Source organism: Aplidium turbinatum, chromosome 8 (genome assembly GCF_918807975.1).
Source record: "Aplidium turbinatum chromosome 8, kaAplTurb1.1, whole genome shotgun sequence".
Lineage (NCBI taxonomy): Eukaryota > Metazoa > Chordata > Ascidiacea > Aplousobranchia > Polyclinidae > Aplidium > Aplidium turbinatum.
Genome location: NC_137479.1, coordinates 25748849 through 25775153, shown reverse-complemented (window position 1 = coordinate 25775153; position 26305 = coordinate 25748849). Strand labels below are relative to the sequence as shown.

At 37.9% G+C, this 26305-nt stretch overlaps 1 protein-coding gene across 1 annotated transcript; it reads right to left on the bottom strand.

Moving 5' to 3' along the window:
* Nucleotides 1-709: 709 nt before the first annotated feature.
* LOC145776407 (regulator of nonsense transcripts 1-like) lies at nt 710-19704 on the bottom strand. The gene is made up of 28 exons (XM_082587809.1): nt 19568-19704; nt 18948-19058; nt 17900-18045; nt 17325-17414; nt 16641-16808; nt 15573-15614; nt 14520-14658; nt 14007-14080; nt 13570-13742; nt 12755-12844; nt 12222-12330; nt 11729-11888; nt 11500-11621; nt 10952-11116; nt 10371-10485; nt 9864-10007; nt 8598-8726; nt 8173-8257; nt 7635-7752; nt 7122-7278; nt 5159-5301; nt 4635-4809; nt 4178-4265; nt 3703-3870; nt 3302-3412; nt 2840-2937; nt 2476-2601; nt 710-2062 (listed from the first exon to the last, which is right to left on the bottom strand). Exons 1-27 carry the CDS (start codon nt 19661-19663, stop codon nt 2485-2487), a joined length of 3333 nt encoding a protein of 1110 aa, XP_082443935.1. The 5' UTR covers nt 19664-19704; the 3' UTR covers nt 710-2062; nt 2476-2484.
* Nucleotides 19705-26305: the final 6601 nt, after the last annotated feature.

The following is a 26305-nucleotide window of genomic DNA, read 5'->3' as shown; positions in this document are numbered from 1 at the left end:
CACTTTTTGAAAGTTCATAATGAAAGACTGTTTTTCATTCCATCCTTTTCCCTGCTGTTACACCTGGCGAGAAAGGAAGAGTTAGACTGCGAGTTCAGCATAGACTATTAGACTTGCTTGGTTATACATTTTGACCTTGTGATAGTTTAGCTTAATTTGCACCAGTAGAACGCAACATGTTATTGAACTAAAAGCCTGGTAAACAGCTTCATTCAATTTTTATGCTTGATCTATTGCATTTTTTTAATGTAGCCCAAGACACAATAGATCGATGTGGACATAAACATAGTTTTTCTATCCCTATTTTAACAATTGAAAATCCTATTCAGCAGCCTTGCTAACACACATTTATCGCCCGCCGTACCCAGCATTGGCGAAACTGGAGTTGTGCGTGGCGACATCCAGATCTAGAATTGATTTCTCAGTTTATCAGCATTTCTTAGCTGGATTTCAGGTGTTATACCAGTAAATATTATTTATTATATTGTAAGTTGTTTCTTTTTTTATTTGTGTAGGCTACCATATCACAAAGTTCTAAATTTCCAGAGATTCATTTTTATTTTGTGTTTAACCAGAAATGTTGATAAGTAGGCCCACAATAGGCTAAACAATATTGGCCTACTTGGCAATCGATTAACCTAGATATTTTTTATGTAGGTAAATCAATGGTATCAACCAAATACGAAAATACAGCTCAATATCGATACCGAGTTATCACAGCAGAATATAACATTTTGCGCAATTGCACCTGTTCAGACAAGAAAGCACATACATTTAGTGGCAAGGTGTTTTATTTGAAATAAGATATCTGGTATGTGTTGTATCCACAAAAGATGATCTCGGCTAGCAAAACTTGCTCTTTTTGATTTAAATGTCTGCAGACGTTAAATCAAGGCAAAAATAGCAAGCTTTGTCACAATTAAAAAAATCTGCATTCATAAAAAGCACAGGATTTTGCTGGATGAGGTAATGTTTATCGAAAATGGATTAAAACGAAAAAAAACTCGCTGCTTTTCGAAGCATTTCATACATATCGGGATACTCCAAGTGGGTGATAAACCACATCTTGTTTCTAGCCATTCCCTTAACAAAACCTGATAGCCTTCACTTGTTCAATTCAAAATGCATTGTGCTTACAACAAATGAACATTACAATAATGTTTAAGGGCCACAAGGCCAATTATCATGCACGCCAAGGTGGAATGAATCATCAAACAGTATCATAACAGTAAAAGACTTTTCATTCTGACAAAACCTTAGTAAAATTCGTATTTGTTTAGCACTTCCAGGGGATTAAATGTTTCTCTCCGCTAAGCATGAGTCTAACAATTGCATCATCAATATGAAAAATTTTGTAAACTTAGTCTTGTGACTATATTAGCCACATTAATTTTTTTTCAAATCAAACGTGAATACATATATACGATTAGTATAAGTCACATACCAAACCATAACACGAAAAATCCACTTTTTTCTGCCCAGAGCCAACACTACAAAGGTATCGCATTCGCGAGTTATTCCAGCGCTTGCTAGGTCTACTCGAGCGTAGTAGCTCAAGACCACCCGATCTTGAAAATTAATAGCAAACTTCATATTTTATTACAAGTAACTTCAAATTGATGTGGTAAGGTTCGATGGTTCTCGGGAGACAAACTAAAAGTCAGCTTTATCGTAACTTTCCAGTTTTGTTTAGAAATATCAAAATTAAAAACGAAAGCACGTTTCAGTTGGTTTAACAAAACCGGTAAGTTAGCTTTTGGGTCAAGATCCTAATTGGCCGCACCACAGAAAGTAACCTATCTATGTCGTTAGAAAAACTAAACTGAAATTTAAGTGCGTCAATTTTATGCAGATATTGCCACCTCAAAACACAGTAATCTTAAGATTATATGTTTCCTCGTATTATGACGAGCAGATTATGACGTATTAAAGATCTTCGATATTTGGAATTATTTCCTCATTGTGACAAAGCCATAACCTCCAAATTGCTCCTCATTTTCTCTCTTTAATTGCTCTCACTCCTTCCATCACTACCTTTCGTTGCTCCATGGGCTTGTAATACCTAACACAGCACAGAAAAAGTTTAAATCCACTCTCAAGTTTGCAACACATCATCTCATCTGCGACAATTAGGTGCACAGCCGTAGACGCACAGTTCATGCCAGGTAGGCGACCTCACTGTGGAGCCGGGCAGCACCGAAATCGTCAAGCGCCACACCGAAATTGAAAGGCTTGCGCCTAAATGTCGTGGATTCCTTTTTTACACTAATTAAAACAAGGCAGATTACCACGATATCCCCAACTACAAAGTCTTCACTGACATCGTTTCTCCGCCGCTTCCAAACATCGTCTTGTGACGATTAAAACGAAGTATAAACGACATTTTTGTAAGTTGGGATGTATCTTTATATTTGTTGTCCTACAGATCTGGTGACCCAATGGATAGACATCTGACTGCTAGCTAAGGAAACTTACTTGAAGTTACTAATACTGCGAGAAGTTCAAGCCTTGTCCCGCATAAGCACGCTCGCCTTGGTACGTCGAATCCTGTGACAGAGCGGCGTCTACCTGGGAACGGAACTCATCGCCCATGTAGCTATCCTGTAACGTGCAAGTCGAACAAACGTAAATGTGTAATACTTGCAAAAAATGACAATTTAAAACATCCATTCTCTGTTTTTTCATTGATATGATAATAATACGTAATTACTAATAAACATAGTTTATCATTATCTTTGTTAAGACAAAAATTGATCTAAAAAGGTGATAAAAATCTAAAAATAACAATCAGATTTATAAAAAAAAAAAAACGAAACTGCAACTCTAGACATGGAGTGACCTGCGATAGTTCAGCTTGTGAGAGGCCCAGCTGACTCATCCCTTGACTGATCGGTTGGCTCATGGACAAGCCCGTTCCGTAACCTTGAGTCAATGCTCCTGGAATATACGAAGACGATTAGACGTATCTCGTAACTGCAGACTTGGATTAATTTTTGAAACAGCCTACCGGATATGAGAATAATGCATTAAAGCAAGAAGATAATTCCAAACAAAAAACAATATGTTAAATGGATTTGAAGAAAAGCGTTCATTTGTCGAATCGGAGTATGGACATAGAAAAGGTGTGTTGTATTTTTGCATGTGAATAGAAAAGTTCCGAAAAATTGTAGTCCAAATAAACAACAATCTGAAACGTCGCCGCATTTCTTTTTGTCGGCCGAAAACCGATTAAGATTGACTTGTCGCGATTATACGATCCACCATAGACGTCAATTTACGTTGATTTCGGTCACACGCTCACCTTGAGAGAAGCTTTGTGTCATCTCTTGCGATTGGGTACCCTGCTGGCTGACACCGGCCTGACCAGGACGGGGCGTCTTGCTCAAGCGAGGGGCGCGTCGTGATGGGCGACCTGCAAATGCAAAGTGTTTGTTTGCGATTATGAAGTGAACATAACTTGAAAAGCCTAACCGCAAGAGTCCGGCTACCGTGGATATCTATAAACTTGGAATGCCAAAGACCATATTGGAAACACATAGAAACTCTTCGTTTTTGAAGTCATGACTCATCCGTGATGCTGCATTTTGAGAGAAAATAGGTGCCACTGACTTTGATGAGAAACCGATCACTACATATTTCAGACATCAACATATTGGAAAATACCACAGTGCACCTCAACATAAGCAAACACATATTACCCACCTTGTTGTTGACCATTGAAGTAGTTTGGCGGGATGGTTGGGTTCATGTACATGTTGACTGGGACTGGCAATGTGGCCACGGCCTGTTGGGCTTGGAGGCCAACCTGTGGGTTGATCATCCCGATCTGGTCGTGGGTCCTGTAGTATTGGTGCCGCGGTGGCACGGTTCCTGCAATGAAAGTTGTTTGTGTTTGAACACTGATAAAAAGATAGAACATATATACAGTAAAGACGTGATTGTCGAACAGTGTAGGCCTAAATCTATTAATGATGGTCCGTATACTTGACGAGGGCTAACAATACATAGCCGAAAACGTTTGCAATGTTTAGCTCATTTGTGTATATTACGTTAAACATTAGTTTTTATTGATCAGCTGCTGTTAAATTAAACTACTTCAAGTTTTCTTGTTACTAGCGATTTCATCATATCATGTTTGGCTGACGTCGTTTCCATGGATACCATATATGCAACTCACCATTGTAAGCGGAGGCTCTATCATAAGCTCCTCCAGGTATCAGAGCCTCCCTTGCATCCCACATGGCATTGCTCATGAACCTCCCACCCTGTTTCAAGATGAATACAATTATTTCCAAATGTGTAGAAATGCTTGCGAGGACGCTTGCCCAACCAGCAAAGAGTTGTTATTTTAACATCGTTTCAACGTCGTAAGAATAATTTGTCATTCTTATTTTTTGCGTTTTTAAAATCTAGCGACATTGGTGTGAAAATAACAACTTTCTTGTCAACTGGGCAAGCATTCGTAACACGTTTTGCATACAAAAATATGGGATGCAAAATAAAATAGGGCTCCCATGTTTTTGGAGCTATAGTTTACTGTAAATTTAAATAATTCGTGAAACAGTGCAAGGAACTTTTCATACAAAACGGTTACGAGTTATGAGAATATTCCAAAAAAAAACTGCACAACTCACAGGATTAACGACGTTGGCAAGTTTTCGTGGTTTCGAAAACTGCATCAAACTCTCTTTCAGGTTCCCCAACGGCCCTTCCACTAGAGTGCGTTGTTCTTTGAAGTAAGTTAGCAGGTGGTTCCACAATGGTTGCTTGGATAAAGCCTTGGGGCTTCCGACAATGATCACGCCGAACCTTGAAAAAGTATTTGTCGCACTCAACCGTCAAGTGAGTTTATGCAAAACTTTCCTTGGGTGTCACTACAGCACAGACCTCACCAATGCATATTGGAGTCTTTTAATTTTTACTTATAGAAAATCCACTTCTATATAAAAAACAATATAACAAGTTTACAACCATGAATACCGATGTAACAGCAACAAATTTAACGCAATTGAAGAACTAGTAAATTGTAGTTGAACAAGGAACTTCTGGTAGTTCTTCAAGATGAAACAGGCTTATGAAATGAGCTTTTCGTGATTCAATCACTGGTGCATTTAAACCAATTGCTTGCATTTAACTCCAACTAAGAGGGTCATCTCACCTGGCACGGGTCAGTGCTACGTTAAGACGTCTTGGGTCATTCAAAAACCCGATCCCTTGATGCTCGTTAGCTCTCACGCAAGACAGGATGATGAAGTCCTTTTCTCTTCCTTGAAAGGCATCCACGCTGGCTATCTCCACCTCCTGCGGATGAGGATCAAAAGTCAACGTTAATCAAGAGCCAGCATCAAATCTTCACATGCCGCTGTATCACATCATGATAGATAAGTCTCGAGATCACCAATGAAAAGTTTAACAACAACTCGACTTACGTAACAGGAAAACTATTGTCATTATAATTGTATTGTATATCGCAGTGGTTCCCAACTCGTTTTTAAGGCGACCCATTTAAAAAAAATTAGTTTGGTAAAATCTTGTGACCCAAGCAAATTGTCGTAGTATTTTAAAAGCCATACAAGATTGCGTTGCAAACAAACAGCACTACAAAGCAGTAACTTTTTCCAAAAATAATATGTTATCTAATATCAAATCACTAATGAGATAGCCTATCTGTGCTGGCTTGCTGTCAGTGAGTTTTTGAAATCGAGGCGTTATTTTGCTTAGGCATAGCCGCATGTCGGTTTTAACTTCCACCCGGTTTCGCTCTTTAGTTTTCAATACACACATATGGCGCTAAATCCAGTCTCACAAAGCCAAGTTGTTGCAAATAGAATCTGTTTTTGAATCACTAAATTTGAAACTGTGGGATACACTTTGTACATGGAAGCCCAAAAGTGGATGTTTGCAGAATCTTTGGGGTATTTGTCGTTGAAGGACGCAAAAGAAATACGATTTGCTGCTTCTGTCGTTATGTCCATAAACTGTTCTGCGACATGGATGGCAGATCTTTTCCAACAAATGGATCAAATATCCGATCATTTTGGCTATAAAGTGTTAGAGATTCTCCATAGTAGTGCACAAACTTTTTGGCAAACTGTTCCAGGTGTCCAATTATGGTTTGCTTAATATCAACTTCCTTGCCACAAATATATTGCGTTATCTGAGGAAATATATCGTACTCATCTCTGGTGACATAACTTTTCCAGAATATGAGTTTTTTGTAGTAAGCAGAAACTTTTGCGGCGTGATCAATCACCATAAACCGTTGCCTTGCTTAGATAAATTTTGAAAATTCACAGAGTCAAATATATCGGCAAGGTAAGCAACTTTTGCGTTGAAATCTTCTTGCAAAAACTTCTCGGTTAATCTGTTGCCTCAGGAACATAGCAATCTCCTCCCGCAAATTACAAACTCGCTTCAGGACACGACCTCGCGACAACCATCGCACTTTTGTGTGCAGCAGCAATGCTGATAATAATCAGAATCCATGTCAGTGCACAAAGACGAAAACAATTTTTTCATGAACTTGATTTAGTGAACTTGCTTTGATGAAGTTTACACACTTCACAACATCATTCAACACTTCTTGCCGCTCTTGAGACAGCTTTTTTGCAGCAAAGGCCTCTCTGTGTAGAAAGCAATCAGTCCATACAGCACTTGGGGCTTTGTCTTTGATGCGTTTTACCACATCAGACTATGTAATTTTGGAAAGTTAATTTATGTTTGAGACTGAAATTTTTGTTGGGTTTACATTTAATAATAATAAAAACGAAAACTGACGAAAACGCTTCATGACTTGTGTTTATATTTTTCAATTTTGTGATCGATCTCTTCACGTTTTAAAATTTTTTTATTGTTAATTTTTCGCCCAAGATACAATATGCCTGAAAAACATGCGACCCAAAAAAATAATCAGGCGACCCAACTTTGGGTCGCGACCCATGTGTTGGGAACCACTGGTATATCGTAATCAATTCATTAGAGATCACAGCTGATTATGACATATAAAAATAACTTACAAAAGGCTATTTTTTTAGCTAATTCTCACATGACACACGCGTTACCATTGTTTAAGTGTATGTTCTCAGGAGACAAGATAACAATGTGACTAGACGTCTACTCACCATGTAAAGTTTCGAGTGCAGCGACCCGGAGTATTGCATATACTGGACCAGGTAGGAGCGCTGCCCCTCGTACGGCGTGATGATCCCGATCTGTTCCGGCTTGATTCCGCTCTTAAGGAACTTGGTGGTGATCCGCTCGACAACTGCTGCCTCGGTCCTGAGGAGGAAGAGGAATTAAATGAAACGTTAGAAAACGTTTTGGTTGTTTCCAATTCAAATTGTTTTGCGTGTTATCCAGTTATTTTTGACATTGCAAAGCAGATGAATTGCAAAGCACCTAGACAACAAAAGCTATCTATTTAGATTCTGAAGACAGACGTTGAATCAATGTAAAAATGATGGGTTTTGCTGTCAGGAAAGTAACAAAACCCGAAACTCTCTCATTCGTTTCACGTATAAAAAATACAACATTTCGATATCCACAAATGTTGACAAGACGTTTGGGTTTCGATAAAATGGCAAATTTGAATAAATGTTGAATTAAATATTACGTGAAATAAACGTCAAAATAACCTGTTGAGATAAGATGTTCCAGAACTTGCAATCTCTTCTTGGCCGGCCGTCTTATAGAAGAACATCGGCTTATCGAGAGCAGGCCAAGCGAAGCTGAGCCCTTTCCGCATTCGTTCGCCTGTGAGTGGAATGATGGCAGTGATAATGTGTTAATAGAATTTGGTACTCTATCCACTAAGATACTAAGTTCGTATAATTGTACATAAAAGATGAGTGTTTTTTTTTAAAACACCAAAGCAGCTTGACCACTGTTGCAAGGTTAGCAAAGATGTCCACTATACGCGTGAGATTCTGAAACACACTACAATGAACAGAAACTCTGCGCAATCTATTCGGCTAACTTGGGCAAAATCTTAAAAGCTTTCGCATGAAAATTTTTCGGTCATAAATCTGAATTTACCGGTTTAGTCTCATAATTTTTAACCACTTATAACATAACCCTGACACATTACAACACATTATTAAATTAACATTATCCAATTATAACACATTACAACACAGACACTTATAACCCTGCCCGAAGTTGAACCACCGCTACCTGCAGTGACGCCGTTCTGCAGCGACCCCTCGTAGAAGATGTTCGAAGGGAAAGCGGATAAAGCCGGATGCATGCGGTACTGGACCTGGATGGGAATGGACATAGATCAATAGTGAAAAATGAAAAGAAAACAGTTTAATCGTTGATAAAATCATGATACAGTGGAATTTGTCTAATTCGTCCTCGTTAATTCGCATTACTCGTCACATTTTGGTCAGTCCCGGTTGCAATTCACAAAGTTGGCCGGCCTGCATAATTTGTCATTTTCTTCCAATCCCTTGGAAGTGACGAATTAGGCGAATTCTACTTATACCATTCACCCATGAATCTCTTGTAAATTAACTCATAATTAAGCAAACATATTACCATTCCGACGTAAACCAGTTCAAACCGGTTTGTTTGAAAAAATAGATTTATAGACTTACCTGCAATCTGATTGGGCGAATACCGAGCACAACCAGCCTCTCAAACAAGGACTGGGCTAAGCCGGCATTGGCCGCCTTCTTGCACATGACAACCGGTCCTAGCTGGCAGTGATCACCGACCAGAATTAACTGAAAAATAATAACATGGTGACGAGAACAATTTCGTTTCTAGGCAGTTAGTAGCCAGCAAAAGCATAAGATTCACAAGAAGATAATAACACTGGTCTACACGATTTTTGCTCTGTGAACTTTGAAAACTGATTTAGAGTAATTTTGGGGTGCTGAATCCGAATATGACCTCAGATTTATGCTATCACGTCAGGTTTGTGAGATATGATAACAGCATATTGTTACTTTTGTCTAAAGTGGAAGATTTGACGTTGCGTTTATTGCACATACACATTGTGCAAGATCCAGAAATCCAGGCCATGTGGTGCATAAGTAGCTGAAATACACCACCAATTATAATTTTGATACCAATTTGTTTTCTAAGCAACATTATTAACAAGGCAGTAATAACAAGCTAAAAGGGAGGCTATAAGTGTAACTGACCCCCTCCCCCCGTCAATGTTTTGCATGAAACCACAAAAATTTAAGCAAGCCTATGGCAATGCTTGTTCAGTAACCATATTTAGGCTGTTTTGGCCTGTCTAACACTAACCTTTCGTTACAGCACTGCATATGTTGGTGGTAAACGCAACGCCAAATCTTCCACTTTTGACGAAAGTAGCAATTTGTTGTTATTATATTTCACAAACCTGACGTGATAGGATAAATCTGAGGTCAGATTCGGATTCAGCACCTCAAAATTACTCTAAATCAGTCTTCAAAGTTCATGGAGCAAAAAAAAATTCTTTTTTTGTAGACCAGTGTAATCAATCGTGCAAAAACAGGCAATCATACATGTAATGCTTATGATCTTTTCTTTGACAGAAGCCCATGGTTACAATAATAAGGAAATGCAAACCGCAAAAGACATACAGTAAAGTGTAGTAATTTTTTCATAAATTGCCAAAATAAATCACCATATTTTCATAGCTACTGTCTTGTTGATGTCGAGTTACAAGAACGTGACGTTTGAAAAATCAACTAAATCTCCCATGACGACATTGCCCAATTAAAGGACAATCTCGCATAGGCGTCAATCATCCCTAGCTACTTAGCAAATCAGCCTTTTTAACATTGATACAACGTCTGCAAACGTTGAATCATAATAAAAAAAATACTGATTTACTAGCTGGGTGAGCTACACCAAACAAGTGGTACCTGCTTGGCTCCAAGAACGACCGGTACCATGCACTCCGGTTCCGTGGCCTGCGTGCTCTCATCTATCAAGATGGAACGGAAGCGGAACCGGACCAACCTCGGATCGCCGGCACCAACACAGGTGGAACATATCACGTCAGCGTGCTGGAAAACGGAACTTTATTGTCCAGTTCAATTCAAATAATTTTCAGTGTTGACTTAATTGTTGGTAGAGCTTCGGCAGAGAGCTCACTTTGTTGTACAACAGACATACAAATAAAACTTAGTAACGTAACAAAGTTTAATATATCTGTGGTTTTACCATTGTTTCGAAATTATTATAATCAAGAGCAAAGAGTTATTTTATTGAAGAAAGTTGTGCGGAAGTCTTTAACTTTACATCTGGAGAAAATCGAGATTGATTGGGAAATAGACTGCCCTGCTTACAACAAAAATGAATATTCAAAACTTAGCTGAAAAGAATATTTTAACATGAATACTTCTCTTTAACTAATGATTGAGTCACACCTGGAGCAGTTCCCGCTCAGCATTCCTCTTCAAGGCCCGGTACCTCTTCTCATCGTTGGAAGACAACTCTCCGGTCTCGTCTTTCAGCTGCTGGAGTTTTTGGAGCTCAGGAAGTCTGAAGAGAAAAATCAACACTTTAAAATGCGATAAAAGCATAAAACCATAAAACAGCTTGAAATAAGATACTGACTTTGCCAGCTAAGTTTATTTTTATCGCTCGTGAAAGTCATGCAAAAATCTTTTTTCATTGAGTGACCAACTGACCATATAACCGTTTACTGCTTAAACCTTTAACTAATTTTAAAACATTTCTTCACAGCCAGCAAACCAGACCTACTTTACATTGGTTCAATGTCTGCAGACATCCAATTAATGTAAAATAAGACTGATAGGTTGATTACGCTTTTAAATAATACGAAACTCAGACCAAAGTAATCTTGTAATTTTAATTCTCTACATTAACATTTTTAACTTCCAATAAAGCTTAACCATTTAAAAAAAAACTTAAACGAGTTTTGTTACGTAAAAAAGCATTGCAGTTACATTGCGTCAGTTTCGCGTAAAATGACCCTTCAACTTACGCTTCCATGCTGCGCACTTGGTTGTGAAGAGATAGAAATGAAACGTTCGAATCGATCGCTTCTCGGCTCTTCGCGCACAGTCGGACCACCTTCAACCCGGTCCTGTGGATCTTCTCTGTCAGCTGGTCCACCGCGATGTTGCTGGGAGCACAGACCAAGACTTGCCTGGGAACGAATGGTCGTGCAACGTGGTTAGAAGCATATCATGATTGAAAAAAAAAAGGAAAAAGGCGCAACCAGTGAAAGACGGATTTCTATCGCCGGTACTTTTTTATGCCCATTTTTTTCATTGTTATGAAGTTGTGAAGTTTTGTCTTGGCAGCCACTGACAAGTTTCGTGAGCGACTGATGTCCAGAAAAACAATCGAAATTTAAACAAGCTTCCAATAAACGCAAGCTGCAGCGGTGTCGATTCTATGAATCAATAAATCAAATTACTTCACACCAATTTAATGTTAGACGACGTTACAAACAGACGTAATTGTTACTTAATAATGAAGGTATTGATTGAACTGGCAAACGTAATGGTCACTCAACGATCAACTTACCCTTGGCCACATGACTTGACCAAATGGTAGACAATAGTGGCACTGGTGACTGTCTTCCCTGTCCCAGGTGGCCCTTGAATCAAGCACAATGGGCGCTGAAGCACTGTCTTCACCGCGTAGACCTAATGAGTAAAGGAGCTTGAAAAAAGACGACCACAAAAAAATCTTGTTACAAAACTAGTAATGTAACTAACAAAATATGCTGAATCAGCAAAATACGACAGTGGACCTGCGAGTGATTGAGCTCAGGAAGACCAGGAGCAGAGAATCGCTTCGGAAGATTAGTCTTCAGGGATTGCTCTTCGACTTCGTGACCGAGCAGCCGGTGGTAGATGTAAGCAGACACGGAAGCTTCGTCCACAGCGAATGTCTTCATGGAGCTCTGCATTCTGAATGACATAGTTGTTTACGTTAGAAAAATATAACCGAGATTGAAACAGGATAAAGTCCTGGAAAGGTTGGATTTTTACATAATTGTCTCAAATTTACAATTAAAAGAATGGATTAAAATAATCGGTAAATTGTAATGAACTGTTCGTAATATGTTTTTAGTCTTTCTTTCTTTATTTAAAAGCGAAGAATTTACTTTCTTTGCTTTTTATCTTTGCAGAAACTAAAATAGAAATCATACACAGAGAAACACAAGGTTCCAGAAACAGTAAATCAATTCACGGAATAGCTCAAGAGTTTACATAGAAGCTGACATGAGACAACCAACCAACCGGTCAAAAGAAGTAGACTTCCATACGAAATCAACCTGGAAGTTCCTGGTATGCTCCAGCGGAACTCCAGCAGAGGAGCGGAGTTCCATGGCAATCTCGTCGCCAAAGTCTTCAAGGATCGGTTAAGGACGAACTCGCGTAAATCGTTGTCGAAATGAAACACTTTGTTACAAGCTTAGACTAAAAGCCTGTGCTGGCGTGTGCAGAAAAACGAACAAATTGTACGTACAAAAAACTCTTACTCGTTTTTATATTAATATTAGTGTAGAATTACTAGTAAATATCGCATTTTTATTATATCCAGTATGATTACTATTCACCTAAAACTTTTAACAGGCTGTTTCACCCTCATTGGGATCATCAGAAGATTCTTATTCAAATAGAATCTGTGTGTATTGTGAGTTTGTTTGGAGGATCAAAAAATAACCTTTACAAAAAGCTAACTTTGAAAATGAAGAACCAGTTAATCTTGTGTAGAAATGTTGGTTAATGCGCAAGTGACAACACTGATGAAAAACGCAAAGTAAGGATACTGTCTGGCACTTTTACAACGTGACCTTTGCCCTCCCAAGAAGTTCCAAGATGGCGGAGACTGATTTCATCTCCCTTCATGAGCTTCATATCTGCACAACCAAAAAAGCAACAACAATTAAAAGATGAAATACAATTACCTTGGTCTACCTCAATCGTTTACGTAATGATGATATTTCAAAGTTGGATGAAACACTATCACAATACACTATCACATATCCACCTGGAGATGCGGCCTGATTCGTCACATTTTGCAGATTTTGATTACAGCTACTGCTAGTGCTTGACTGACATTTTTTTAGATGTTTTTACTTTTTGCGGTTTATTAATGACATAAAACTTTTTTGTTGCCTTGGGGAAGCAATAGCAAATGAGAAAAAGTAAGTTGAAAAACGCAAAATCAGACTGTTATTGAAAATTAACAGTCTGACTAAAATCTTCGAAATCAAATTTTCTTTGTTTTTCAACATGTGAGGATGTTAAAACCTATTGTGTCATCTGGGGAAAAGAATAAAGAAAGTGTAAAATTCTAATTTTTAGAAAAATTTATTTAAACGTTCGCCCAAAGTTAGTAAAACCTGAAAATTTCTGCAAAATGTGACAAATCAGGCCGTATCTTTAGGTGGCCATGACTATCATAATACATATTCCTGCTTGTTCTGGCTCAAACCCTTTCGATTCTCTTGAACACAAGCTTTCCGCTTTATACGAACTATGACAATACATATAAAAGCAGTAGCCTGGGTTTCGCATCGGATTTCAATAGGTTGTCTATTTCATCGACAATCAATTGACAAATAAAGCTTAGCCGATGTACCTGAGTCCGTTTTAGGAAGCTGGAAATGAGCCAACCTCTTCTTGTTCAGTCCAATGTCCCACCGCACAGCAACATTGGCCTGGGTCTGGGATTCTTTCAGCCTCCTGTCGTAGTCAGCCTCCAACTTGACAAGCGGGCCGAAGATATTCTGATACTGGTATGCGTCTTCGTACCTGAGAGATATGTGAAACTGAAATTAAGTGCAGACAATGGCACACCGTTTCGGCCTCCTCAGTGCAGTAAGTACAAATTAAAGGCTTTTAATCTCTGGCATGTTACATTTTTTCAAACTTACAAGTTGCAACTGCTGTCTTGTCATTATAAGTGGCAAGGCGGCCGTGAAAATAATAAAACACAACCGCTCCATCTTCAGAGAGCTAAAAAAGAAACGATTTTGTACACAATGCATCCAGATTGAAAATGGTGAGTTTTTTCACCTCAAGAGAACAGCTTGAGGCTCCTCATCAACTCCAGGCTTCTCCAAATCTTCAATCGTCGCATCAGTATTTTCCTGCAAGCAGAAGCATCCCTTTGAAGCATATGTAGATATTCACTCTTTAATGAATGGATGAAATTAAGAACACCGAGATTGGCAATTTACAGTTTCAGTAGCATGCCGATCACAAAATACGATATAAGGCTTCGAAATAGCCTTGAAGATGTAGGTAGCCCTTTGCTACATTTGATCCGTCATAAGCTACAGTACACAGTGTGAACGACAATATGAGTGATGTTCAACCTGGCTTCGGAAAGGGGTCGCAACGAGCCAGAATTCGTACATATATTAGTATCCAGCAAACAAAAGTTTTCATGTTTATGTACTAAGTAGTTTCAACGTATAGTTACGTTGAAATGACATCAAGGAAAAATTTTTGCCAGATGAGAACAAATTTAATAACATTTTAAGTAATTCCAGGGTTGCGTCGAATCAATATCAAACTGAACATCACCTTCCAGAGCTCCTCCAGTTTGTTGATCTGCTGAGCAGTGATCTGCCTGGCTCTCAACTGCTCTTCCTCCGATGGGATCTTTACGAGCCATGAGAGGAAGCAACGGTCCTGGATCAGAGGCTTCCACTGGCTGGCATCCCTGCGCATCAATGATTCACTATCAGAATGTTGAACATTGCTAGTGGGAAATGACATTCATAGCAAACAAAAGCCGCCCTCTTTACACATTATAACGTCTGCAGACGTTGAATCAATGTAAAAAAATAGATTTTTTTTTTAGTTTAATCGTATTATGACTTTTAATAAGTTTGTGTATCACAGCATTTGCGAAAAGCTTCCTCCACTTAAATTTGTCGATTTCTGTTTTCTGCGTTGTTGTCTTTCAGAAAGTTGTCAGACCACTCGGCATGCGTCAACTCAGCAAGTATATTTCCGCTACTGGCAAGTTAGCAAATGAAATTTACTTGCTTAGTTCGGACTTGCTTGATTATCGCTTGTTAAACTCATACTGTATTGCTGACTTGTGACATGCTAAGCTTCGGCTTGTTCAGTTGTCCCTTTTTTAATTTCAGTATTTGCCAACTTCGGCCACATGCTGAAATGTTGCTAGCTCAGTTGTCGCTTGCTCAACTGTCATATGCTCACAGTTAACAAATCTGCTGACTTTAGGAGATTCTTCCAGAAGGATATCATATTTTACTTAGGATTGAAATTAAAGAAACTCCACCCTAAGTGGTTTGCGATAATGCTCAATTCCTTAACATTGTAACATTGAATATGCTTCGTACAAGGCCGTAAAATCCTTTTTTTCACTTTTACAGCACACAGTAATACAACAGTCACAGCAACTGGAAAGTACTGCAGCTGACGGATGGATGATGTAAAAGTTACAGTTTAATCTTTAACCATATAAAGCAGCCTTTGGTATCAGCCATTGGCAAGATTATTTATTCTGATGCAGACTGTGTGTTGAAATAATTCCAATCTCATATGTGTGCTAATAAAAAAGCAACTTTTTCGTTGATACATATAGTCGATTACGTCAATGCGTACCAGCTCATGTCTTTCAGGCTGCTTTGGTTTGCACAAGGTTGCCTGCATAAAACATGAAACAGAATTAGTTATATTGACTTGGACATTCTTATACACAAAACAATAGTTAATATTGTAAACGTTGTAACTCTGGCTATTTTTGAAATCCATTTGAACACACGGTGCTACCAAATCCGATTTTCGATTACAGTGCAAACAAGCTACTGCTACGTCATACTTAACAACAACCGTGGGGGAATTCCACAACTTGTGGTGACATAACCAACAATGTCATCAAAATCAATCCCGGAAATAACGAAAAAGGCGAATTTCAGCAACAAAACATTATTTTTGCATGCTTAAAAACGTGTTCTAAGTGATTCACAGGATTAATACTTTCAACAAGGCCAGGCGAAAGTAAGAGTGATTTTATTACAAGTGTAAATACGATTGCTGTCAAAACGTGAGACGGGTAGATCGGTTGTAATACAATGCCTATGTGACTCTCTTTGTTCTCCATCAAAGCACTCAAGCTAGCCATTCTGCGAGTTGTAGCAAACGAGTGAGCACAATTGTGGTTACATAGAAAAACAATCCTGTTATAAAACACCAACAGTCGACTGGCCTACCTTTCCCTACACTGACCAGTGAATATGGACAGTGAAAAACAATTCAAGCGAGAGTGTCTATGAATAATTTTGCTGACATGCTCTTAGCCTAAATTAGTACAGTATACTATATAATAATCAACGACTAGCATGTTCATTTGTTTTGTAAAATTGGGATCACAAGTAAAAAAAATGATTAAAGCAAATGATTTGTTTGTTTTGTGTGGCTGTGCTGGCTACAGATATACAGTATATATATCGTACTGCACGAACACTGTTCGGTACGTTATAAACCATTTCCTGGTTTTACCACCTTTTTTGTTCATGCACTATATCGCTTATTGTAGCTAGAACTATCGTTTTTGTTCCGAAAACGTTTCTGGATAAGAACTACAAGCATTGGTAAGGGCAAGTTAACAAGCGTTGCACAAGTAACAAGCAGAATGATAACATCAAACGAAAGATATTTCTACTAATCCACCTGCACAACAAAACGACTACGGAGTCCGCCTTTGCTGGGATGAAGCCGAGTAGGAAGACATTCCTGCATCCGCAGTTGTAACATTCCAGCACAGAATCCCCAAGCTGGCCATCCTTGTGCAAGGTCACTTCCTTGCACTTGGACCTAACCAGGTGGTTGATGATGTGACTGTGAAAGAAGAAAAAATAATTTCTTTAATTCTATCCATCTCCTGCTAATTTTAATACGAAATTGATCACTTGCAATTAGGGAATAAAAGCATCAAATAAAATCGCAACTAGCAGAGTATAAAGCATTCAGCACATCAAGAAGCTCCGCGGTGAGTAAGAACGTTTTGACGCAAATACGATTAACATGAGTGAATTTAGCAGCTGATTGAAACAACTATTTGTATCAAGATACAGATGCAAATGAGCAGTGCACTCAACATTGTTTGTAGTGATGGGCCTCTTTTCTAACTTCAATGCATTTACGGCACCCATTAAAACTTTGCACAGATACGTTTGGGTATCCTTGGATCCCGGGTTGAAAACCACTGACATAGCAGGCTTTGTCAAGAATCTCGCACAGAAATCTATTTCCTGCTAAAACGGTACTGACGAAACATTGCAAACCGTTTTCAAGATATTTTGGTGACGTCATCATATACAAACATGGTTAACATTAACACAAAACTACACTCACCTGCCGGATGTGTTTCCTCGTCCATTGCAAAACCATTTACGAGTTGTGTTACACATAACCACGCAATTGGGATCATGAATGCTGCAATACCTGAGTAAAGTACACATCACGTTGAATGCCTTTAACGAGGTATTATTAACCGGGCACTATTTTGCTTTGTTGAAAGCACCACAACAGTTAGTTACGTTACCAATTAGTACTTAACATCCCTTAGATTTAAAACAACTTAAACATATTCTTTGTTTTTACGACCCATCTTAGCTAGCAAAATTCGTTATTTTTACATTGATTCAACGTCTGCATCAATGTAAAAAGAACGAATTTTGCTAGCTGGGATGTATAAAGAGAAAAAAAATCATAAGTTCAGGAAGATACTCTCTCAAAACCTAGATCTCATGCAAAAAAGCTGCTAATTGAAAACCCTAGCATATCATTTAAGTTTTGCGCTAATTTGTTTTCACTCTGACGTTTTGTCGATCACACCTGATTAACTTTTAGAAAGAGTTATATCAACTAATAACTAGCGTTTAAATTACAAATGACAAAAATCACAAAAGGTATTATGACTACCAAACCTGCAAGCATGTTCTGGAAGATCTTTAGTGTAAAAAGCATCTTCATCCTCGTCTTCTTCAAAACAAAGATCAGCAACACCCTGCGTGGCTGTATGGATGCTCTCCTGCAAGCCGCCTATATCTCCTTCTCCTGGTGCATCTTGAGTCTGTTACATGCAGAAACATCAAATTCATTTAGTTCCATTTAAAACCATGGAAACATTGAATCTGAGAAACTTTATTTTTTAAATGTTAGTGATTTCAATTATAAAACATTTTTCTCTTCACTTCCATTTACAATCTTTTTTCACAAACAAGGCAGTCTCTCACACGCCGACCAGAAATATTACTGATAAAAGTTTTGCAAAAGTCTGAGCATTTACCTATATATAAAAACTCGAAAACTAGCTCTACATATACTTGGGAAGCAGTGTATTTAAATAGGCTACAACTGCAAATACGTTTCAGGGCCTTGTTTGTGTTGTTCTTACCTGAGTGAACGCAAAGTGTACTTACTGCACGAAGGAGGCCAAAACGGTGTGCACTGTCTGCAGTTATCAATTAACAGATGTTTAAATATACGATTTTTTAACAGACTTTTTATTTTGGCTGCAAGACGTGAGAATTTGGCCGCCGGGAAGAAGGTCTGGTAAGCCATGCCTGGTCGCCAGAAAAATAAAGGAGCTTAAAGGCCTGAAATACCATATGACACCATTTTCTGCTTTTCTTAAATAGAAGATATTACATCAGTGACCAGTGTGATAATTGTCAAGATGTCAACATCTACATTATGATGGCTTGATGGTTCAAAAAACCTCCCAAGATCACACCAAGGGCATCATAATCATCATATCACATTCAACTACCGTACTGCTAGGAAGATTAAAAATATAATGTAGAAAAAAGGAAAAACGAGCATTATTCCAAACAATGATTCCAGATTTCTGAACTTCAGAGCAACTTAAAATATTTTCTGCAATAAGTCTATAAAAAAATATCACATTTGCTACATAAAACATTCTAATTTATACATGCTGTATAATACTACGCCAAGAATTTTAGGTATCACCTGACTGTTTACAGCAACATCCGGTTGACTTTGGCTGGTGTCATGCTGGGTCTGTGTCTGCGTTTGAGTCTGGGACGGTATGGTGAAATCAGTGAACTCATATTCACTCGCCTGAAATATGCCAAATTTATGAAGCTTGCACAGCTTGAATAAAGACTGGGAGATATGTCTAAGTATGTTCCAACTTGATTTAAATTCTTATGCTGTCATGCAAAGTCTACATGCATCAATCATGTTTCTTTTAAATACTGATTGATTTTCTGTTTTGCACAATATTGAAAATACAGGTACCTCATTGCAACTTCACGAAACTTACAATACACTTAAAATTACATGGCAATTAAGAATATCTTTCACTGGTGACTGTAAGGAAAGCATAGATACAGAATTTACAACTTCTTTTAACCAATGATGACAAACTACAAAAATAAAACAAAGTAACAAAACAGAATATATTTATGTAGCCAGTCCAAAACACAAACTCTTTTAGAAACTCTAAACGATTTCAATTTATTGATTAGAAAATAGGATAGCCTATCAAAGACAAGGAATATTATTTCAAATATACAGCAAGCTAAAATTGATCAATCTTCATTCATTTCACAACTGATTTCTCAAACCTGTGTGTCCCCTCCTGCAGCCAATAAATCACTTTCCTCTGGATCAAAAAAAGTTAAAGTCTGAGAATTTGGTCCATAAGCATCAACACTGCCCATTTTAATTAGTGTTTTTACATATACTGTATCTTAAATAGATCAGTTCTTTAGTAGCTAAATATAATTATATAAAGTTGTGACTTCAATTTGTTCCACAGTATGTGTTGGGACTTGGAATATGTTTGAAAACATAAGTTGAAAAACACCAGCAGATTACATACACTACCAGTGTTCCAACTTCTGAGCACCATACCGTGGCAAAATATGGACTACAAGTAGGATACTTCGACCATTACTACTAAAAAATGCATATAATATATCTTTTTTCAATAATGCATATATATATATTGCATAAAACATTGCACACCAAATTCATTGTATATATAGTCTAGCTCAGAGGTTCTTAAACTGTTTGGGCTGTGCCCTCCTTGATATCACCTTTACACATCCCTTTTCTAATTAAGTTATAAATGAAAATCAAACCCTACGTAATTTTTATGGGTCTGCTACTATTCGGCGAGTTCCCTATTCGGCGAGTGCCCTATTCGGCGAATTTTTGAAATTTTTGAAAGGAAATCATCGGGTACCGTAGCCTAATTATAATTGCCGTTTTTACATCGTTTTAACATCGCTAAACGTTGAAATCGTGCAGAAAAGAATAAAAATAAAATGTTTGAACTATTAAATTAAAATTCGTTAAGTCAGTTCAGTTGAGTTGTTTTTATTTCTGACCATCATATAAAAAACAATACACGTCAACATAGCAAAGGTAGAAGCAACAAAACGCAAAATTTAAAATGTGCTTGAATTCGTCATGTCAGTTCAGTTGCTTTTATTTCTGATCATGATATCAAAAACAATACGCGTCAACATAGCAAAGGTGTAGAAAAAGGTAGAAGTGACAAAACGCAAACGTTAAAATGTGCTTGTGACCGAAGTAAGTTATTGAGTTGAATAAAAATTTGCAAGGCCGCAACACCTTCAGAAAAATTTAAGATATGATGGGAAAATAAAAAAAGAAAATGTACTTTTGAATAGTTCAAATGATTAGTTTGGATCAACAAATGTGTGGCCTACAGCTTGGACTGAAAGGAAATTATTGGGCACCGTAGCCTAGTTATTCCGACCAGCATAAATTGCCGTTTTTACATCGTTTTAACGTCGCTAAACGTTGAAATCGTAAAGAAAAGATAAATTTGCCGACTAGGATACGTTGAAACTGAGAAACATCCACAGCAGCCTTTCGATTTGTTTCAAGAACCCATTTAGCCTAACAGCTCATTTGTACATTGATTCAACATCTGAATACATTATCTTAAAAATGCATAATCTTAAAACTGCAACGTTTCGAAGGGCTTCTGTGAATGTTGCTCAGTTTCAACGTATCCCAGTCATCAAATCAAAGTTCTTTTTTCTACACGATTTCAACGTTTAGTGACGTTAAAACGATAGGCCACACATTTGGTTAGCCTTTTCATTTTGTTACTACAATGTAAAAATGAACTGTTAGGCTAACTGGGTTCTTGAAACAAATTTTTGCTGGTAGGGATAACTAGGCTACGGTACCCGATAATTTCCTTTCAATCCAAGCTGTAGGCCACACATTTGTTGATCCAAACTAATCATTTTAACTGTTCAAAAGTACTAACTTATAGATATAAACATGATTTTTTTTTTGTAACATTTTCTTTTTTTTGTTTTCCCCTCATATCTTAAATTTTTCTGAAGGTGTTGCGACTGTGCCAAATTTCTTTCAACTCAATAACTTACTTCGGTCACAAGCACGTTAAAACGTTCGCGTTTTGTTGCTTCTACCTTAAAAACAACTGAACTGACATGACGAATTCAAGCAAGTTTTAGCGTTCGTGTTTTGTCGCTTCTACCTTTGCTATGTTGACGTGTATTGTTTTTGATATGATGGTCAAAAATAAAAACAACTGAACTGACATGACGAATTTTAATTTAATAGTTTAAACATTTTATTTTTATTCCTTTCTGCACGTTTAGCGACGTTAAAACGATGTGACAACAGTTAGGGAATTATCGGGTACCATAGCCTTTCAAAAATTTCAAAAACTCGCCGAATAGGGCACTCGCCGAAAAAGGCTCTGGCCAAATAGGGAACTCGCCGAATCGGACTAGCCGAATCAGATTACCCAAATCTGACTCGACGAAACGGGCCATTCCGAATTTTTATATGTTTTGGATTTTAAAGCAAACAAACTATTCTCCATCATACATCAATCAAAAGATTAAGTGGAACACAATCTCTTTTTCTTCGCATTAATGAGGATGTAGCTGCTTTTGTGAAGCCAGCAGTTTAATTTGTGTCTTTGAAGACAATGCACATCGCATGTCCAGTTCAGTCAAATTTATTCCAAGCTTGTTTCTTCAATCTTCACACTTGCAAGTGCAGAATAACCTTTTCACATAAAACAATGCAGGCCATTAAGCTCCCAGCGGCCATTGCAGCCGGGAAGTTGTTAAATGGACTATGAAACTAAACCTTGGACATTGTTTGATTGGAAGTGGCTATATCTACGGCGCCATAGATATACACACTTACACTCTTTTCTATATCTCTATGGCAGTTGTACTGCGTGTACGTGCCGTTACTGTGCTGGCATGAAACCATGGTGAAACTGTCACGTCACAAGCAGCAGTGAAGGCTGGCGCAGCAGTTTGATAGTCTAGTCAAGCGCACTAGGTTGATAGCTTATAGTGAGGTCAAAGCTTTTTGATTGGTTGGGTGTTATTTCTCCAACAGAAAAACAGGGCTGCACTTTTTGCCTTTTTCGGTGACGAGGTCACTCGACACGCGCCATCACTATTCGACAAACGCCGTGCCTTACGAAAAAAAAAGGAAAATAAAAATGAAAAAAAACTGAAAGACTAAACGTCGTCAGGTCGAGGAACAATCGGGGGGGGGGGGAGCATCACGTGATGCAATCATAAGAGTGCTGACTTACGTAAACTTTCTGGCACCAGGTACTTCAAAGCAAGGTCTAAAAGCGACGCTTCGCACGAGAAACTCCCAAGGCGTCAACGCCGCCATTTTGAACACTGCGGGAGAATGCTTTGATCGAAGTTCCAACGCCTGGCATCAAACATTTCACCACACTTGTTTTGTGCTATTCGACACAACGGGTTTCTTTTATAGATAAAATAACCGAAGTAGGCTACTTTAATTGTCAACGTGTTTGTAAGTTTGGATTTATGTCTGACTTATGCACTTGTTGTTCCAAGATTGCAGAAATGTTTTGCAATGTGAATAAAGAATAGTAGACAGATAAACACGGTTGCAACTTGACTTCCATCCACTAAAAGGGTTTCTGTGATTATTATACATAATGGGCGATTTTGCATTTGCATTCACAAAAGTACACAACAAAGCTGGCAAAACCCGTCGTTTTTACATTGATTCAACGTCTGCAGACGTTGAATCGAAAAAACGAGAAGCGAAAAATATACTAGAGTAGTCTATCACGAGTCACGACCGCACTGTTTGATTTGTAGTTGATGTAATAATACCAAAAGTAGCGATACGCACGCTGTTACGTTAAATCACGTTAAATAACTCAGGGGGACAAGTAAGTTAATTTTGGGTTGATTCAACGTTCGAGTCAGCACAAATCTATATAATTTTCCAGGCGAGTTACATTGCGTACCCAGACAGCAAAAATCATCATTTTTACATTGATTCAACGTTTACAGACGTGAAGTCAATGCAAAAATAACGAAATTTTGCTGCCTGCGTAACAATGCCCAAGAAGAAATTTACGTTTGTTTTACATTAATTCGACATCTAGCGAACTTTGAATTATCATAAAATAACGTTAATAACCACGTACCGGTAACAAATTAATATCTCACTGCGACAAGATTGCCTCGATTTACGTTTACACTAACATAATTTCGGCACAATTGAGATACTGCGAGCAAACACGAGTCTGTTTGATAAAGAACTAGCTGTCAGAATAGGAATCATAAGACGCTGTATGGGAGGATGAAGCTGTCGCATCGTCACTGGAATACTTGAAGACGCAAAACTGCCCATTCATGAACGCGCAATGCCATATGATCAGAAGCATTATTTTTCTTTTCTGCTGAAGAACCGTTTATCCAATTTTGTACTACTTTTTTAACTTGACCCCGTAGCTTTTCTAATTCCGATTTGTTTCCGTCATAAAATTCTTTACAAATTTTGCAAAATACCACACTAGCTTTTCCTTCTGTTTGATAACACTGGTCTACACGATTTTTGCTCTGTGAACTTTGAAAACTGATTTAGAGTAATTTTGGGGTGCTGAATCCGAATATGACCTCAGATTTATGCTATCACGTCAGGTTTGTGAGATATGATAACAGCATATTGTTACTTTTGTCAAAAGTGGAAGATTTGACGTTGCGTTTATTGCACATACACATTGTGCAAGATCCAGAAATCCAGGCCATGTGGTGCATAAGTAGCTGAAATACACCTACCAATTATAATTTTGATACCAATTTGTTTTCTAAGCAACATTATTAACAAGGCAGTAATAACAAGCTAAAAGGGAGGCTATAAGTGTAACTGACCCCCTCCCCCGTCAATGTTTTGCATGAAACCACAAAGATTTAAGCAAGCCTATGGCAATGCTTGTTCAGTAACCATATTTAGGCTGTTTTGGCCAGTCTAACACTAACCTTTCGTTACAGCACTGCATATGTTGGTGGTAAACGCAACGCCAAATCTTCCACTTTTGACGAAAGTAGCAATTTGTTGTTATCATATTTCACAAACCTGACGTGATAGGATAAATCTGAGGTCAGATTCGGATTCAGCACCCCAAAATTACTCTAAATCAGTCTTCAAAGTTCATGGAGCAAAAAAAAATTCTTTTTTTGTAGACCAGTGAATCTATAGCAGGTAAATTCCACTTTTTAACTGTATCTTCTTTCACGATGATTTATATTCGCAACGACACCGGTAAACAATAAGCATTCGATGAAAGAATAACTTTTGCGTAACAATAAGCCGGTATTTATAAGGTTGCAAACTTTTTACAGTTCACAAGAGCATTGTCAGCGCGATGCTCTGGGCGACCGCCGTGTGACACACGATGAAGAAGCGCATGAAATTTCGTTTAATTAAACATTAAAGCATACGGCAATTGTCGCAGCAATCCGAGGTGTGTTGATTTGGCGACAGCAATGTTTTTGCCGTCGTAGATGGAATCACTCAACCAGCGTGCGATTAAAAACTTAAAGTAAGTGACTCTGATACCACACAACTTATGCGGTAACTCGCCGCCAAACGCTTATAATCTGACTCTTGTGACGTCATATTACTATTCGACAAACAAGCGTAGAAGTTTTGGTCGTTCGACAAGAAAGAAAAAATCGCAGCCCTGGTGTAACTGAGGTAGTTTGATAGCTCAGTGGAGGCAGACGTTATTTTTGATTGATTTTGCATAATGTGTTATTTATCCAAAAAAAAAAGTCTGACTAATGTACTTTGGCAGCTTTATTTTATTGAGTGTGAAAATTGATTGAATTAAAAAAGGCCTTCAAAATTTTAGCATATCTTTACTTTGGCAAAATCATTTCTGACCTAAAACTACAGATTGTGAAATGGCGTTGGCAAATGCCAAAAAAAATCTAGACACAAAATAACTACTTTTTGGACAATAAGATTCACTGCTCAGTAAGCAAATAGAACTTAGAGACGATCAATTTTGTGTTCAAAATTTTATTTTTATGGCGAAAAATGTAAGACGATAAGCTACGGTGCCGTAGATATAGCCACTTTTCATTTGATTCATTGTGAAAATCCTTAACTTTAAACCTATTGAAACAGAGAAAGCCTTTTTGGAAGCATAATCTTCCTAGTTTTACATAATTATTGAGGCCTTCAACCATTCATGCAGACCTGGTTACTAAAATAGACAAAGTGAAATTTCTGCTTGTTGTTGTTTAAGTGCATGCGGTACAACCGATACCCTGAGAGTCAAACCAATATCGTACTACTTGATCATGCCTTAAATTTCATAACTTTTCAGAAGGTATTTTATGTTTTTAAGAAATAAACAGCAAACAAATGGTACTTATCCAGTCAAGTACTGAAAGCAAGTGGTGCAACAGAAGTCTAAAAGAAACTACCGAACATATTGGCTTAAAAGCCCATTTACTAATACAATCCTACAGATGCAACCTATTTTGTCCCCTGAATACTTTGTTCCCTAAAAAGATCAAGAAGAAATATAGAACAAAGCCGAAGTCGCTGATCAGAGTTTTCACAAACATTTTAAAATTGTCCCTTTACATTTATCGGAGCTGGTATACAAGTCGCCTTCCCTCCCCATGGTAACTCATGACAAAGACAGGACTCCACCAAACATACAGGGTGAAACAACTTCACCTTTGCTTTACTGTTCAGACGCTTTAATCCACATGTTTTGGTCAATTCCTTTTTGTCATGAGTTACCAAGGGGGGTGGGGGGGCTTGTATACCAGGTCCCATTTATCACTGACTCTTTATGGGCCACCACAAAACAAGTGTGCCTTTTTCTCATGATCATTTGTAATAGAAGAGTTACAATCTTAATTTGATAACCCTAACCCGAAAGTGAGGTTTGGTTTATCAACTATTATTTCAAGATACTTAGTGTGGTCAACTGTTTCGGCAACTCCGACGCTTTATTTTTTTTCTTGATCTTTTCA